At 36.8% G+C, this 17305-nt stretch overlaps 1 protein-coding gene across 6 annotated transcripts in view; it reads right to left on the bottom strand.

Annotated features, from left to right (window-relative positions):
- Nucleotides 1-17305, bottom strand: part of prdm16 (PR domain containing 16) — a 269870-nt gene that overhangs the window by 18440 nt on the left and 234125 nt on the right. For 2 of the 6 annotated variants that reach the window (XM_079637360.1, XM_079637362.1), the window contains 6 exons: nt 12962-13099; nt 4423-4525; nt 1700-1901; nt 869-1016; nt 539-574; nt 224-377 (listed from right to left, as the gene is read on the bottom strand). In XM_079637360.1, coding sequence (XP_079493486.1) covers nt 224-377; nt 539-574; nt 869-1016; nt 1700-1901; nt 4423-4525; nt 12962-13099 — 781 coding nt within the window. Of the gene's footprint in view, nt 1-121; nt 378-538; nt 575-868; nt 1017-1699; nt 1902-4422; nt 4526-5784; nt 5929-12961; nt 13100-17305 lie in introns of those variants that run through there. The other 4 variants (XM_079637363.1, XM_079637359.1, XM_079637361.1 and 1 more) reach the window with 4 other exon arrangements.

Below are 17305 nucleotides of genomic sequence, written 5' to 3'. Positions count from 1 at the left end.
AAAAAGGAAGAAGGGTAAAATGGAGTAATTAAAAGAGCGAAAAAGAAAGCACGAAAGAAAAGCCCAACAAATGTAGAACAAAACAAAGAATGGCTCTAGAATTTCATTTAGTTTCTCTGACCTATAAAACAACAGCTGTCACAATCTTGGGGTGGAGCTAGCCGGGAGGTCTTTGGACACTGGTAATTGTATCTGAGGCTTAGACAAGACTGCTCAGACTTACAGATGAAAGGCTTGACACTGCTGTGTATGTGCTTGTGCTGCTTGAGGCCCGAGGAGGTGGCAAAGGTCTTGCCACACTCAGGGCAGGTGTGGGCTCGGGCACCGACGTGCTGAGAGCGGATGTGGCGCTGGAGGTTGCTGGGGTCTGTGAACACCTGAAGAACCCACAGAAATATGCCAACTTAGTGCCAAGTCCAAATATACAAATCGTACATTGTGTAAAGGCAATGTAAGATGAAAATGAATGAAAATTAATTGTACTATTAGCATAACAATGTTTTTAAATTTGAAGTACATGGGAAGTGAAAAGTAATACTTTTGGAAAGTTGACGTCCTGTGGTGTGACATCCATCTAAAAGAATTTTAAACAAAATTTGGCTATTGCATTTTATAATTATTCTGCAGCTTTCATGACCTCATATTAATCAAGAGATTACATGGAATGTTTGTACTGTTAAAAAATCATTTGTCACATGCATTGCAGGACCTTTTTAAAACAAATTACTGAATGTAAAAAAAATACACATTTTCTTCAAAAACATTTTAAAACATAAAATCTTAATATTGCATGAGCACTTTAAGTTTCAGCTTCCCACATATAAACTGATTAACGCATTCAAAAACACAAGTGGTTGCAGAAACATACCTTATCACAGTTTTCACACTCAAAGCGCTTGCCACTGTCATGTGACATCTGATGGCGAATGAGGTTGGATTTCCAGTTGAAAGCTTTGGGGCACTGGTCACACTTATACTCTCTCTCTTCAGTGTGCACGATCATATGCTGCCCCAGACTAAGAATAAATAAGAACACCATAAATATTCTCTACGTGACCACCATGTAGGCCAGAGGTTCTAAACTGGTCTGTTCTGATAAGATTGCATATCACAGGGAAGAAGAATGCTAAATGCAAGTAATACAACTTATCATATAGCCATGTATAATTACAACAGCAACATGTTTTTAAGTTTTTTTTTTTTTACATCAAAGGCTGCACAGTCAAACTCATAAAAAATAATCATCTATCTCTTGGTAGCCAAATTAGGCAAAATGCCAAATGTGGTTTGTGGCGACCTTTTCCTTTGGGTTCTGTGTCATGTTAATCATTTTTTATAATGTTTTCCTATGCGGCTCATTGTAATGTTAGTACATTTCATTGTTTGATTTTAAGGACATTATTGTTTGCTTTTGTAAGATAAACATATTATTCATGCAAAAGTTTATTGTCCGCATGTTTATCATACACATTTAACATACACACGTGCAATAAACAATTTTGGTTCTGTGTTGGGTCACTGGTACAATGTAAAATCTGGGTCTTAAAGCAAAACCAGTTGAGAACCATTGATGTACACAAATCAGGAAAATAAACATTAGAAAGCATTTTTACCCCCCTTTTTTTTAATTCTTACAGCTTGGGGTAACCTAAAGCTCGGTGGGTCATTACAACTACACAGTATGGAGGAGTGTGCTGACCTGTACTCGCTAGGGAAGATCTTTTCACAGTCTTTGCACTCGTGCACTGGCTCATCGCTGTCTTCGCGCTCCTGTTTGAAGTCTTCGCTTAGTGAGTCAAAGATAGAGTTGCCGCTGCTGCAGGAGTATTTCTGATGCCGCCGTAACTCCAGCTTTGACGTAAAGAGTTCATCACAGTGTTCACAGCGGTACATCTGCTCATCTGTTGGGACACCATCACACAATCGCTCATGAATAACATTATTTGTTAAAAGGAATTATTCAATTGTAAAAGGTACAGTCTTCAGAATAACACCTCAAAACGTATTCGGACACTTAAGCCACAATTAAAATAGTCTGAAAGTCATCATGTTAGATTAATAATAGTCGCATTTACTTTTCTAGCAAACCTCAAAAAATATATTTTAAATGATAAAACAATAGGTATACTGTTTAAAATGAAAAATATTTAAGCACTTTCTGGTTGTCAAATGTTAGTAGAACATGTCCATGGTTAATTTGATGAACTTCACCTGTGGTTACTCTATAGGACACCTGTGTGAACTTTAGGAGAACTGACTTTACACATCATGTTTTCAATAATGTAATTAAATGTACACATCTTTAAGTCTAGCGTAGGCTTCCAAATACTTTTTGTTTTAATATCAAATGCATAACATCCAAAAATGCTTGTCGTTTTGATAGTAAGTAACCATATTTTCACTGAATGTAAGGATGCTTAAAGAAAAACATGTGTTCTATAACAAATACAAAATATTTAAGATCAATACTATTTTACAACATTGAAAAATGACATAAAACAGTAAAGAGATTACAAGATTAAAGATAAAAATGTCATGGGTTTTGACTTGCTTTCGACTGAAAATCTGTCTTTGGAGTAATTGTTCATATGACCCGGGGTTAAATGGCTAAAAACGTGGCTGTTTTATCCTCGGTGATATCCTGACACAAGAGCCAAGTACACAGATAACCCTGGAGTCGTGGAGAGGCAAGGAAATGCTAAGGTACTAAGGTTTGATTCATTAGCTATCATCATCCTCAAATTAAACTCAGATATCTCTGACATACTCCATGCATGGCCCAGATCAAGCCAAGTTGGATGACTTTCATTATTCTTTAAATCAATATTGTGAAAGCAATGCTTGCGCCGATGCTGTCCTAACTAGGATCACATATTCTGCTTTATTTTTCTTTTCTAATGACATGTATTGACAGAACACGCTCCACTGCAATGCTCATAGACTTCCTGCAGAATAAACGAGCATTTTGAATGAACTCCCCTTGTAACCTCAAAGAGGCCTTTACAGGGAAAACTGAAGTGAAAAAATTCTGTGCAGATTTAATTTCTGCACTGACTTTTTTTTTTTTTTTATCGAGAGAAGCCATAAAAAGAATTTGAGACGTTATCTCTCCGTCCCATCGGTAGCACTAACGACAAAGGCAGGAATGTTGGGGAAAAGACAGGGAATGGGAAACTAATAGCTCTTGGAGAGAAGTAGGGGGAACACAATTATGTGCAGTTTAGCGGCTAATCTGTGAGCATGGGTGAGGTCCCCCGAGACTCCTCCAGCTCCACTCCAAATTCCACCACCGATAAGCCATGAGAAGGAGGTAGATGTCGAGAGCTCTCATTCTGTCTGTCTATCGGTTTGTCTCTCTCAGCCTCTCGTCTGACTCCTCTTCGATGGCCGCGTTCATTCTACTCTACGTTTCCTTTCTTTTGTTCTCTGGATTGATCTGTCTGAGTGGAGCCTGGCTTGCATCTTTTGGCGTCCCTGTCTCTCTTAGCTCTCCCAGAGAGCGTTCTCTTCTGGCCTTTTTGGCAGGGAGATCTGAGGACACATCTCTATCAGATAAAACATTGTGCATGTGTTGGAGAGTGACTGCTGCGCTGTGACACACTTCAGTGCTTTTGCAATTTTCTAGTCTGTATCAACTACTCTGAGCACCAAATCCAAAATTACCAGATCACTTGGAAACAGAAACGATTCAGAAGACTATGAGCTTGTTTCAAAATTGCCAACATTCTGCGTTTTAATATGGAAAGTGACAACCCCTGCTTTTAGAGAAAAAAAAAATGTAAGTGAAAAATGAAGGCTTTAGGAAAAAAATCAGACAAAAAACAAAACAATAAACACTGCATATCTGCATACTGCATACAGTGCAGCCCCCCCCCCTCTCTATGTAGGCTATATATAATGCTGTCAAATCACTTAATTGTGATTAATCACATCTAACATAAAATATAAAAGTATGTGTGTGTGTGTGTGTGTGTATATATATATATATATATATATATATAGACTATATGTATATACTGTATACACACATATTTATACATGCATACATATACACAAATGCGCGCGCACACACACACACAGGCTATATTTTGTAAAAAAAAAAAAAAAAATTCTCGCGATTTCTCGATTTGACAGTGAGTAAAACTTTTTTATATAAATGAAATGAGCCACCAAAAATAACTACATGTGTATCAACTTCTATACTGCTGAAATTTCATTGTAAATGTCGTCGAATAGTCGTATAGTTCAGTTGCCTCGGGTTGAAATGGACTTCTTCTTGAATTAATTTTCTTCATTGCCGAACTCAACATTAGGACATACACAGGCCACATAAAGCATGCTACTAACTGTTAGAAGAGGTGAACGAGTGTGGTCTGTGTGAGTTTGTTTAAAAGAGTGCCTAATGACTTGCATTAATCTCACCTTCCAGGTTCGGTGCCATTGAGCCCTCGGGGAAAACTCCGTCCTTCATGTAAACCAGTAACTCCTCCCCTATTTCAATTTCTCTAATAGCTTTATAACAGATCTGCAAACAGAGAATAAAGACGCATGAGATTTTTAAAACAACAACAACAAAAGGCAATCAATTAGGCTGTTATTATTATTATTATTACTTGATAGTTATTGTTATCATCATCCGTGTTTTTTTGGAGAAATATAAGGCTTTATTTTAAACATAGCATGTGTTAAAGAAATGCTATTAATAGGTTATATTTTACAATGTTTTTAAGGATAAAAAACACACACGACAAACAATCACAAAGGAGAAGATAAACAGATAATGCAGTAATTATTAAATGAAAAGCGCATTTGAAATCGCCCATGCTTCATTCGATATTTACTTACCGAAGGCCAACGAGAAATAAATGAAAGCACACACACAAAATAAACGAGCGCATCAAAATAATTCCCCTAATAAAATAGGTGAAATTAAAGAATACAATAATAAAATAATATAAATAAATAAATAGATTTTTAAATGTATACATTGTAGGCTATGTAGGCTAATCGTAACCCGAAGTGTTTGATGTGTTTTCGTTTTTAATAAAAAAATCAAAAATCAAATGAAACACGCACGCAGAATTTTTTAAAACACAAAAAAACATGATAGTATTGTGTTACTTACCTATAGATTTCCGTACAGCCTATGCTAAAATTATTTATCTAGGGTAAATGACAATATGTGTATTTGTTTTGAATCTAAAATCTAAATCCTAAATACAGTTTTTTAATAGGCTATAGTCTATATATTATTATCGCGGTTGTCAATTAATAAGTCAAATGTTTTGCTGCAAAGTTTCCTAAATTAACCACAATTAAAATCATTCAAGAGCGCTGTGATGACAAACCACATCTGCTGTGTGTTTTAACCAAAATACACTCAAAAACCATGCGTTTATTTTGTCAAATAAATTATTTATAGAGTGCAGCTCACCTAAATAGACTTAAATAATAATCATAATAAAAGAAAAGAACCAGTCCGCTTTATGAAGCGGCATCACAGACTGTTCACACACTGAAAATGACAGTACCAGTTGTTCCCTCATGAGGGCGCTCAGGGCTAGGCGACAGCAGCTGCTCTCCGAAATCAACACATACTGCTAAAAACCTGCACAAACTTCATCTCAGAGCTCCACTGTTGTGACAACTCTAATGTGTGTTACAAAAGTAGGCCAAGGCATCAGTTCGCCGCTCAAGAGGGGTGGCCAGTGTATAACACAGCTATTATTATTATTATTAATAATATTAGAATTACAGTTAAACGAAGGGAAGAGCATATCTGACCTTTTTCTTTCCCGAGAGTTGATAAAGTTGGGCTAGTTGTTGAGCGGTGGATCTTAAAGCCTCCAGTTGTAATAGCAGCTCTGGTCCCGTAGAGTTCAGCACGCAACCCATAGTATCATGACACTGCGCGCGACAGCAGCGCGAGACAGAGTCCGAACACGCGCGTCTTTGATGAGGTGAGTCGCGCTCATTAGTGATTCTCTCTATCGGCCACTCCTCCTCTCTTATCTCCAACCAAAAGGATTGAACCCCTCCCCATGTCCTCTCCTCCTCTGACCACCATATGAATCTATTATTGATGGAAAATGTATCTTTCCCAGTTAATGAAAGTGTAAAAAAATAAATAATAATACATCGACTGTGGGGTTGAGCGCGAGCAGTGCCCTGCGCGAGGATTTCCGCGGGGCTTTAAATATATAAGCTACACCTGTTTTTACTCGCTGTCTTCTGCCACAAACATTTAGCAGATATTGTAAACTATTTGTCTTTGCGTTTTTAAAGACTAAATTCAATATTTGCGCCGACAGAGGTACAGAAACACGCATTATGTTGCCTGAGACACTTAACTGTCATACTCAGCCTATTCAACAACACAAACTTTAATCCTTAATATCCTATTCACGAATAATCATTACGTGCAGCCCATATTAGGCTGTGTAGCCTATTATAATTGATAATATTGCAATGTATAACGTTTTTGCGGGCTACGGTTCTCCAATTATTCAATTTTCTATATAAATAATAGCCTATGCAATTTAATACAAAAACGACGATAAAGCCTACTTTTTTGCATATATTGTTTTATGTATTGTAATATTATTATAGGTCTAATTATAATTAATACAACTTTAGTTTATTATTATTAAGATCTAGGCTACATGATTCCGGTTTGATCAACGAATTAACTAAATATAATCATCGCATATTTACAGAGGAGAGTGTGTTGCTTATATTGCTTTATAGATGGTTGTTACACATTGACGAAAACAAACGACTGATTATTTCAACTGAAAATTATAATTCGTGCATCGGATTTTGTCTATTTATAAGCCTACATTTATAGCGGTTTGTTATTGTCAGTTTTTAGGCCATTTCAAATATTGTTCAAGTCAATGAATCACCAATAACTAAACGAATAAATTATGTACAATAATTGGATAAAATATATATATAAAATAACTGCATCACACATGACATAAAAAGTATCACAATGCAGGTGGCAATCTTTCAATGTTAGGCTAAGCAAACAGACAGAAACTTGCATTGGTCTAAAAGATGAAAGTTGGATGTGGAATTGTGCTGTAGTCCTATGGCTAGTTGTCATTTGCTGTGGGTGGAATGCCTTCCTTTCACCCCTAAAGCAATCTATTATGATGGGGCTAAGCTGTCTCTACAGTAAATCTTTTCAGGATCTGACAGCACTGAGAGGGCCATCTTGACCCCCTCACAATGCTTTCAAGTGCTGGGGGCCGATGCATCATCCATCACTTAGGTGACAATAATCCCCTGTCTGTCACACACACACACACACACACACACACACACACACACACACACACACACACACACACACACACACACACACACACACACACACACACACACACACACACACACGAATATATAAGGAAATACAAATGTAAAAATAACTTTTGTTTGGGTGTGCATGTTCGCCTGCCATTCAAAATGTAATTCGGATTCTGACATGATTCACTAAGACAAGATCAGATCAAAGTTCATCCTATCTTAAGCAACTCTTTGATCAAATGCCAATACCTTATAAAAACTAAACTGCATGACTAGACGTCATGGATTTATTTTTACAAGTTCCTCTCTAGCAAGCATGTATATAAATTATATTGCATTTATCAGTCAGTAGCTAATAAGTAATTTAATGCAGACAATTTCAGCTTGTTTGAAAATTATGAAAGTGTTACATACACGCACAGTAAATTTCTGTTATTTATATATATAGGCCTATATATATAAATAACAAAAAAAATATATATATATACAGTATATAAAAAAAAATAGTCAAAAACAAATGTCATAAATAATATTAATTTTTCAATTCTGACCAAATAAATAATTTAGCCATCTTATATTTGTGGAATGTTTGTGTGTGTGTGTGTCTCCTGGTAAACCTTACGTTGTGGGGACCAAGTGTCCCCACAAAGATAGTAATACCAGATATATTTGACCTTGTAGGGTCATTTTGTAGTGCAAACAGCTAATAAATCATATATGATATTTTTTTGAAAATGTAAAAATGCAGAAAGTTCTCGGTGAGGCTTGTGTTTAGGGGAAGGGTTAGTGTAGGGGGGGGAGAATATACAGTTTGTACAGTATAAAAATCATTATGTCTATGGAAAGTCCCCATAAAACATGGAAACCCATGCAACATGTGTGCGTGTGTGTGTGTGTGTGTGTGTGTGTGTGTGTGTGTGTGTGTGTGTGTGTGCGTCCTCAGCCCTTCAGAAACAGAAGGCTATGGCATGGCAGATCTGGCTGTGCACTTCAGTGTTTCTGACAAACAGTTTAAGTGCATCTTGAGAGATGAGGGAGGGGGGGTCAGAGGTCAACAGTCTTGCTGAATGGACCACGCCATTGTGCAAAAGCCAGAATATGTCCACCAGCTTTATCCCTATTGTCTCAGAACGCACAGTTTGGTCCGAAAACCGGATTACACGTTCTCATCGCTAGAAGATAACATCAGATTATGTGATCCAAAGCATTCTTTAAAAATATACCTTTACACAAACCACATATGCAAGCATTCGGTACTTTATTATTCAGTGTCATTGTTACACATGTTACAGTACATGTACCGGTAGTTACTATAGTAATAACTATAAATTATGGATAATTACTGTACATGCAACTAACCCTCAACCAAAACAAACCCTAACCCTATGGTAAGTACTTAATATTACTTATAAATGTATAATTACAGTGTAATAAAGACACCTTATAATAAAGTGTAACTACGCGTTCTTTAAATTGGCAGTTTTTGATTGGTTTTCACCTTCAGAGTTAATTTTGCACTCTTTATAATAACACAACAAAATAATCTTTTCTTAAAGCAAAGTGTTGTAACTAACACCCTCGCTCTGCTACAGCACAAAACTGCTATTTAGAACCACTCACACCTCAAATGACAGCCATAACATTCAAAAAGAGGGGGAAAAAAACATTAAAAAGTAAGGCCTAAAATTGTGAAGTGCACCACTACACAGTTGAGTCGTGTTTTCAGGGGCCCGAACACAAAAGACAAATGCGTAAACAAGTAAATAAATGATCCAGGTTGATTTTAAAAGGTTACAGGCACATCAGAATTTGCTGGGCGTGTGCATATTTCCATACGGCTCATGCATTGTTCATGCTCAAATAGAACAGCAAAGTACAAAGTTCAATGAATTATGCATTTTCGCATTGTGTCGCCCGTTCTGAATAAATAATAGGCTGTTGTCCGTAAGACTGGCAAAAACGTGTACAAAAGATAAGAAAAAAAGGGGGGGGGGGGGAACAACCAAAGTAGGAGAAAGTAAATAGAAAGCATGTATTTAGCGGGGCGATTTTAGCTGGAGATATTATTCTCCTGTGGGCCCAGCGGTGGCCGCTCATTGAAGTCAAACGACTTTAATGATTGGGTTTTGTAGTTGAAGTCAATTGGTGGTTGTCAGTCTCAGAGGTTGTCCCTCCTCTCCTCCTGTCCTCCCCTGTTTGTTAGCCTTGTGTTTTATGTGTCAGCGTCTAAAACTACGGTGGCCACACTAGTTGCCCCTGTTAGTCAAGAGACAAAAGCTTAGACCTTGACTTGTTCCACGAGTCAATCAGCTTGTTTGAAGGGAGACAAACAGCCTTAAAGTGGCAGAATAATAACAAGGAAACAGATCCACTTATGCATATGATCTAAAACACCCCCCAAAATGGCACACTTAAAGGAACAATTCAGCCAAAAATGAAAATTCTGTCATAATTTACTCACCCTCGTGCGTTCCAACCCATACGACTTTCTTTCATGGAACGCAAAAGGAGTGAGGCAGAATGTCCTGGCTCTAAAACCTCACCCATGTTCTCATCGTCAAGCATCAAGAAGCATTGTGTTAGGTTTGGCACAAAAACATCATTAGATTTCATGCTTCATTGAATCTCGAGCTGCCATATTTGAATGTCCAAGAACACAAGAGAGATGCGAGTTACCCCAGCTCAACATAACAAAAACATGTTCTATGAACGTTTTGCTAATGTTCCCATTAAAACGGTATTTCTGAACGTTCGAAATGTCCAGTTTTTTTTTAAGCTGTCAATTAAGCTAACGTTTTAAGCACGTTTTTAAACACGCGGTAACTTTGAATGAACGTTCTGATAACGGTATTGGAAGAATGTTTGTTTATGCGAGAGTGGATTTGAATTTGTAAAAGGTTTTGGATCTATCAAAGCTATCAAATGACTTCAGAAGATTTGGAGTATAGCACACAAGTGGTTGAGACATTGTTACACTTTCTCACTCCCAACTTGTCACCTATTGACACTTGGTCAGGACCCCTGAGCTTCACTTTTTAACGCACAGGGCATTTTTCGACGCGCAGGGTTCTCCATTGGTTTCAATGAGAAACCGATGACGCCATACACAGATGCATTAGGCATGGGAATGTCATGATGAAATTATGTATTGGGTTATAATTGTATTATACAACATAAAACGCAGTATATAACAGGCAGACACAACTACAGGCACACTTTATTCAAAAAGTGCAAATATACAATAACAATTTTGAGGCCAAACGATTGATTTGTGTGAAGAACGATTGATTTGTGTGAACAGACCCAAAAGAATCACTGTCTCCATCCGCCATAGATCCAGTGCAAAAATTGCCGCTCAAAGAAGCGTTATGTCAGCTTTGATTGTGAAATGTAATTGGCCCTCATGTGTCTCGTGACTGATTGCATCATTACGTCAGTTTTGATGGTGAGATGGCATTGGCTCTCATGTGTCCTCTCCTGTGGCCTAATGGGATAGTAAAGTGTCCATCGTATGCACACTTCAGAATCTCGCCAGAAGTCGCATCTGGGGATTTTTCGCCTACTGTTTTTCCAATACTACAGTATGTATTTAGACATACTACTCTTTTGGCGTGCTGTTTTTCACATACTATATAGTAGGGAAGTATTTGATTTTGGACGCACCGTGTATCTTTTGAATGAGCGTGCGTTCACGGAGAATTATTATTTTTAGCGATTAAAAAGGTCCAGTCTGTTCTTCACATAAATAATATCGTATGGCTTCAGAAGACTTAAAGTGCAACAGTTATTAGTAATATTTTTATACAGTTTTAGGTCAGTTTTTGCAATAAATAGCCGTGACTGTACTTTTATTCGCCTGTACGTGTTTTATATTGTTAAGAAGTGGGTAGGTTTAGGGTTATTTGCTCCAGAATATAAAAGTGTAACTATTTACAAAATAATTTCTACTTCTACAAATGCAAAGTAGGAATGTGTCTTGATTTGACGCACAAGGCAAACAACTGAAAGCAATGGAGTACCCTGCATGTCAAAAAATTATGCTAAAAGGGTACGTTAAATAGTGACGCCGTGACAAAAAAATAAATTCATACAGGTTTGTAATGACAAGAGGGTGAGAAAATATTGGCTGCATTATCATTTTTGGTTGAACTGTCCCTTTAAACAAGAAAGTGAGTAAAAGCTAGATAAGGCAACCACCAAGGACCCCTCACTTAATCAGTTAGATATCATGTAAGCAAAGGAAACAATCCACACTCCACAACTACCACACAAGAGCTTCGTGATCAGATTAAGACCTCCGCAGCAGTTGCATCAGAACACAATTCCTGGTAAGATTTGACTGAACAAAGCCCTCCGTACAGTAAACACAGCAATCTTTCCGGCTAGACAACGAGCCTGTTATGAGATCTCCGGCTTTATGAGAGATCAGATATCTTATCTCAAACAGACAACTGCTCGTCTTTTCAAAGGAAGCAAATAAATGAAGACAGCGGATTACAAGATTCAGGAGTGTCCAAACGCGCTTTGTACGTGATTCTAGTAAATGACTTCTGAGTCACTTCCTTTGAAAAAGAGTGGGAACAGCCTTCATCAAACAATAGGCTGTTTTTATCTATTGTCTAAGTGGTGACATCTTGACAGCAGCGGGTCCCGTCCACATCTTCCTGACAGTAACATGTGCCCGCTGTCTCCTCAAGCTTCTCACAGGATGCTCATCATGGGGATTGTCTGATATACTCTCAAAAAAGGCTCAAACTGATACTGGTACCACGTCCTATTATATGATACCTGTATTTTAATAACAACTACCAAAATAAGCATGCGGTCATAAACCGTGCTCCCGCAATACATATTAACAACCTGCGTACATTTATAACTGCAGTAAACGCTCTGCTGCGATTTTATAGTGGATGCATTCACTGTAGGAGCATTGACGTGCTGAGATGGTATTATTAGACATATACATCATAAACTGATTTATAAATGCATCGATTCGGCCTTGGATGCTGATTGGTCAATTCAACGTTCTAGACACTAAAAGTGTTACCGATTTTTTTGTTTTGTTTTTCTTATGCCCAAAATGCTGCATTTATTTGATTAAAAATACAGTAAAAACAGCAATATTGTAAATTACAATTGTAAATAACTGTTTTCTATTTTTAAATTATTTTAAAATATAATTTATTCCTGAATTGAGAACATTTTTTTGAAACATTTTTTTTTTTACATTTGTAAATAAAACATTTTTTTTACTATATCTTCTGGGTGGCTTTTAACAATTTTGTTTATTAAAATATGTTTCATGACAATAACATTTTTATTATGTAGTAACAATTTTATGAAAACAAGGCGCTTGGTTGAGCTGTATTGTATATATGGTCACGCCATGACCTCAGATCATATGATTTTCATACTTAAAATAATCTAAATTGCCAGAATTATCTAAAAATAACATAATTGTCAAAATTATTTCAAAACAGTGTGTATAATAACTAGTGAATTAGGAAATACAATTAATGAAGGATTTTGGCATTGTGCATTGCTCACCAGAAACAGTCAATACAACAGCTTGAGGGAGTAGACGACCAATCAGACAGCGGACATGACAGAAAAGAGACGTGACACAAACAAGTGTTTAATCTCAGCTCACCTGGTCTTCGCTGATGTGGCACATGGCCAGGTTGTGCTCTTCGTGGGACGGGGCTGTGCGCACATATTTGAGCCAACTCCCACTGGCCTCCAGAGCCCCATCCAGACAGAACTTTACATTGCCCATGTTGTCCATTACCTGGAGACAGAGGAACACAATGCATTTTTAAAGGGTGCTGTCATTAAAACATATTTGCAGACAGTGACTACAGAGGTAAGTGACGTAATATAACAGACGTCATATAAAGGAGCAGCTATAAAACATGAGCTTACACTTTCTTTCAATTGTCCACTTAACACTGTAAAAAAATATTTTCCTGATTTGTTATCACAACTTTTTATCTTTTGTCAAATCAACTTCGATAACTAATGTGTGAAGATAACACTATTTTGAGTTTCTGTTTATTAAACCATTCTTCTTTATTGTATTAATTACAACGAATTAAAAAATTGAAGGCAACAAGGTAACTTGCTTTTTTAAGCTAACCCAACTTTTTTTTTTTTACAGTGTAGACACCCTACTAACTAACTTTGCAACTACATGTCAACTAATACTCCTTAGAGACTGTGGTAGACTGTTAGTTAGTATACAGTAAGTTGATATGTAGTTGCAAAGTTACTTATAGTCAGTAAAATGTCTGTTGGGGGAGCATGATAATAAAGTGTTAGCAGATATTATGCTACTAATACTCTTTTGACTGGTAGTTGATATGTAGTTGAAAAGTTACTTATATTTAGTAGAATGTCTACATTACTAAAGTCAACTTTCCATTCTAACTAAGTAACTGCAACTACATGTCAACTAGTCAAGAGTATTAGTAATCTAATCTGCTTAATATGCATCAATTCTAACACTTTATTTCGATGCTTCCCCAACAGACATTCTACTGACTATAAGTAACTTTGCAAATACATGACAACTTATTCTACTAACCCTAACCATGAGTTTGAGTGTTTGTTGACATGTACAGTAGTTTCAAATGAATGAGTTAGTTCACATGTAGTTGAAAAGTAGAATGTCTAAAGTGGACTATCGAAATGACGTGCAACCAAAATATATTTACTTTATCTGTAGTTTATAAGAATGAAATCTATTTTTTCCTCTCTGCTCACATTGTTCTACATGGAAAGGGGGGATTTAAACATTGAAGACGTCTTCAATGCTGTGTGAGGCTCAGAGGCTCATGTTGATTAACTTTGGTTAACCTGACACTACTAGGGAAGTAGAGTTTGAGGTGTCTGGTTACTTGTCAAGGGAAACGGAGAGAGAGATGGAGGGATTGAGAGAGGCAAAGTGAGACAGGATGTCAGGAAATGACCGGAAGGAGAGTGGACGCTGTTCTCTCGTGAGATTTACGGCGCTCTTTTGTTGATATATTACCCAGCAAAAGTGAGAAATGCCACTGAAAACTGTGGAGTCTCTCTTTGAAAACAGAAACTCTGTGTAAATGTTTGCTTCAGCTCTATGAAGTTGAAACCAAATATCAAGTGTGCCGTGAGCGATTAAGACAGAAACGGAATATGCGCACAAGTGGCGTGAATCCGCACTAATAAATCTGTCTCTGGGCCCATGTTAGCCCTGAACTTCAGAGTGATTATATTCCAGCACATTAACACTCACACTGGGCTGTGTTTGGAACATCTATAAGGATTTTAATGAGTTTCATAGTCAGTTCAAATCATTTTGCAATCAAATTATTTTTGTTGTAGTTGTTTTTTTTACAAAATTGCATTGCTTCCTATTTTAAAATATTTGTAAACATTTTTTTTTCAGGTAGGAATGCTTGTTAAAACTTTGATTGTACGTCTGAACATTTGTACCTCTCGAACAGATACACACATTGATAACACTTTTCTGGGAGACCATATGCATAATGCCCTATAATGATATTCATAATGCCTTATAATTAAAAAGCCATTCATTATGCTTTAAACGCCTTTTCATAAATGCAATACAATTCCAATACTGTCCACATTAACATTTTCGGTTATATTGTTTTTAACAAATATATACGGGAAAGTAGATAATAAAATGAAATATAGATACTATAAATATATGAATATAATAATGTCGTGACTGGTCACCATTTGTAATCAACTTTTGCCTTTACTAAATCCTTTAAAAAAGTCCCACATTAGGGCATATTATTTGTAATGTATTAAAACATTTAAATAGAAGTAATTTCATGTGGCCTCCCAATTAATATGGGCTCATGAAAGATGTATGCATAATAATTTTAAACAAATTAGTAAAAATTGTGTTTGAAACAGTTCTCAATAAGTATATTAATTTTCTAAATAAATAGCTCATGTTTACCACCCGCTTACTTATGAATGGTTACACCTTAAACAAGTATAATGCATTGTTGTTGATCATGTGTTAAACAATATAATCTTCAAATGGATATGAATGGGGAAGTACAATGTATTATAATGGTGATTTCTTCATGTACTTGACAAATGACTGACTTTCTTTTAAAATTTCAGTTGTGTTGGGTGTGAGAGAGCAAGACGCACGTGTGAAGTTTGTTGAAGCTGGATAGGGACATGTTCACATCTACTGCGGTCAAATACAGAAAACTGAACAATAATTCAAGAATAATTCACCCATGTACAACATCAAACATCCACGAATGAACAAGGATTTAAATCAAGACAAATGAGTAGCAAATTGGTACAGTATCCCAGATAAAAATGGAAAATGTCAAATCAATTTTTAAAAACGCAAAGGTTTCAATACATTTCTTGTTTCTTTGCAGATTACACTTTTTCTAAATGTAAAAAAAAAAAAAAAAATCTAAATGTTTTGGAAAGCTGAAATGATGTACCCATGAAGACTACCAATGATGTTATGCAAATATATGTCACAGAAATCGAATAAAACGTTAAAAAGAGCAATACTGCACACTGAACACAAGCTATTCATTCCCAAATACACACATTCAAGTGAAGGTGAACTCATCTGTCTAACTATACTACAGGTACAGTATCACTCATGAGGAAAACAAGTTACTTTGAGGAGGGAAAAGGGTTTGCAAACACTGTTTCTCCAAGTGCAAAAGTGATTTACACACATCGTAATAAGAGAAACATAACCTATATATTTATTAGTGGCCTTTGCTAGGGCAAGCACTACTATTATTATGGCATTTTAACAAACCTCTAACCCTAAGTATTCAACTTTGGCATGTGCGACAAACAAATGATAACTCAAATTGGCTGTGGCTTTCTGAGGAGAGGTGTGCTTTTAGTTTTCAGACTAAATATGATCAAATGATTTGCACATGGTGGAAGACAGAACAGCATAAATAGGCAAATCAGACTTGCTTGAAAGGATATCTATACTCTAGAAATCACACCCTAGCAACCGCATAGCAACATTCAGGCAACCGCACAGACCCAGCCTAACTGATGTCATAGTCACACCTTGCTGGAAAACTGCTTTATAGATGAAATGAAGCAATTTAATATTTGATGACCTTTATAACGTACAAAATCAACACTGAACTGACTTCAGCTGAACAATAGAGCTGCTTTACAGCTGAAATGAACTCTGTTCGCATCATTAAATCTGCTTTGAAACAATCTGTATTGTATAAAGCGCTATATAAATAAAGGTGACTTGACTGTCCACTGTCAATAGTGTAGCGATGTATGAAGCACCGCTCGCACAGAAGTCACCATCAAACCAAGCAGCTTTCTGTTGGTCAACGCAGCAAATTCGTGTGACCAACTTGAAAAAAAGCGAAACTCCGCATTGTGCAGATTCCTATTGAAGTGACTGGATTTTGCCCGTGAAAATGTAGCAATGGTAAATGTAGGTAACCACCACACCTTAATGAACTAACACTGTACACCGCAAGCGACTAAACTTATCTCTCCCATTCTAATCAGTTAAGCTCTTTACAATACAAGCATACAGACGTGACATGATACATTCAAATCCAGGGGCGACTTGAAATCAGGTAAGGTTTTTTCCTCTTATCTCACTCTCCCTTCTAAGTTTCAGGCCCATTTTCTCTCTCTTTCTCTGCTTTCCCAAAAGTTTGAAGGGTCAAATACCAGAGGGACGGCTCTCGAGTCTGCTTTGGGGTTAAGGAGCCCCTCTGTGCCGTTTTAAGAGCCCAATTACTCCCATCAGGTGTGAGGAACTGCCTTTGCAGACGAGCTGGTACAAAAACACACACACACACATGTGCCACTGGGAGTGTTTGTGCCACAAGGTGAAGAATAAGTGTGCTAAACAGCTTGAGCCAAGCCGTATTTCTAAAACGTCGACACCTTTGCAGGCTAAACGGGCACGAGCGAGTAATATAACGCGATTTTAGTCAGTGTTGTAGCTGAG

The sequence above is a fragment of the Phoxinus phoxinus genome (genome assembly GCF_949152265.1).
Source record: "Phoxinus phoxinus genome assembly, chromosome: 15".
Lineage (NCBI taxonomy): Eukaryota > Metazoa > Chordata > Actinopteri > Cypriniformes > Leuciscidae > Phoxinus > Phoxinus phoxinus.
Note: the sequence above shows the minus strand (reverse complement) of the source record. Positions and strands in the feature narration are given on the sequence as shown.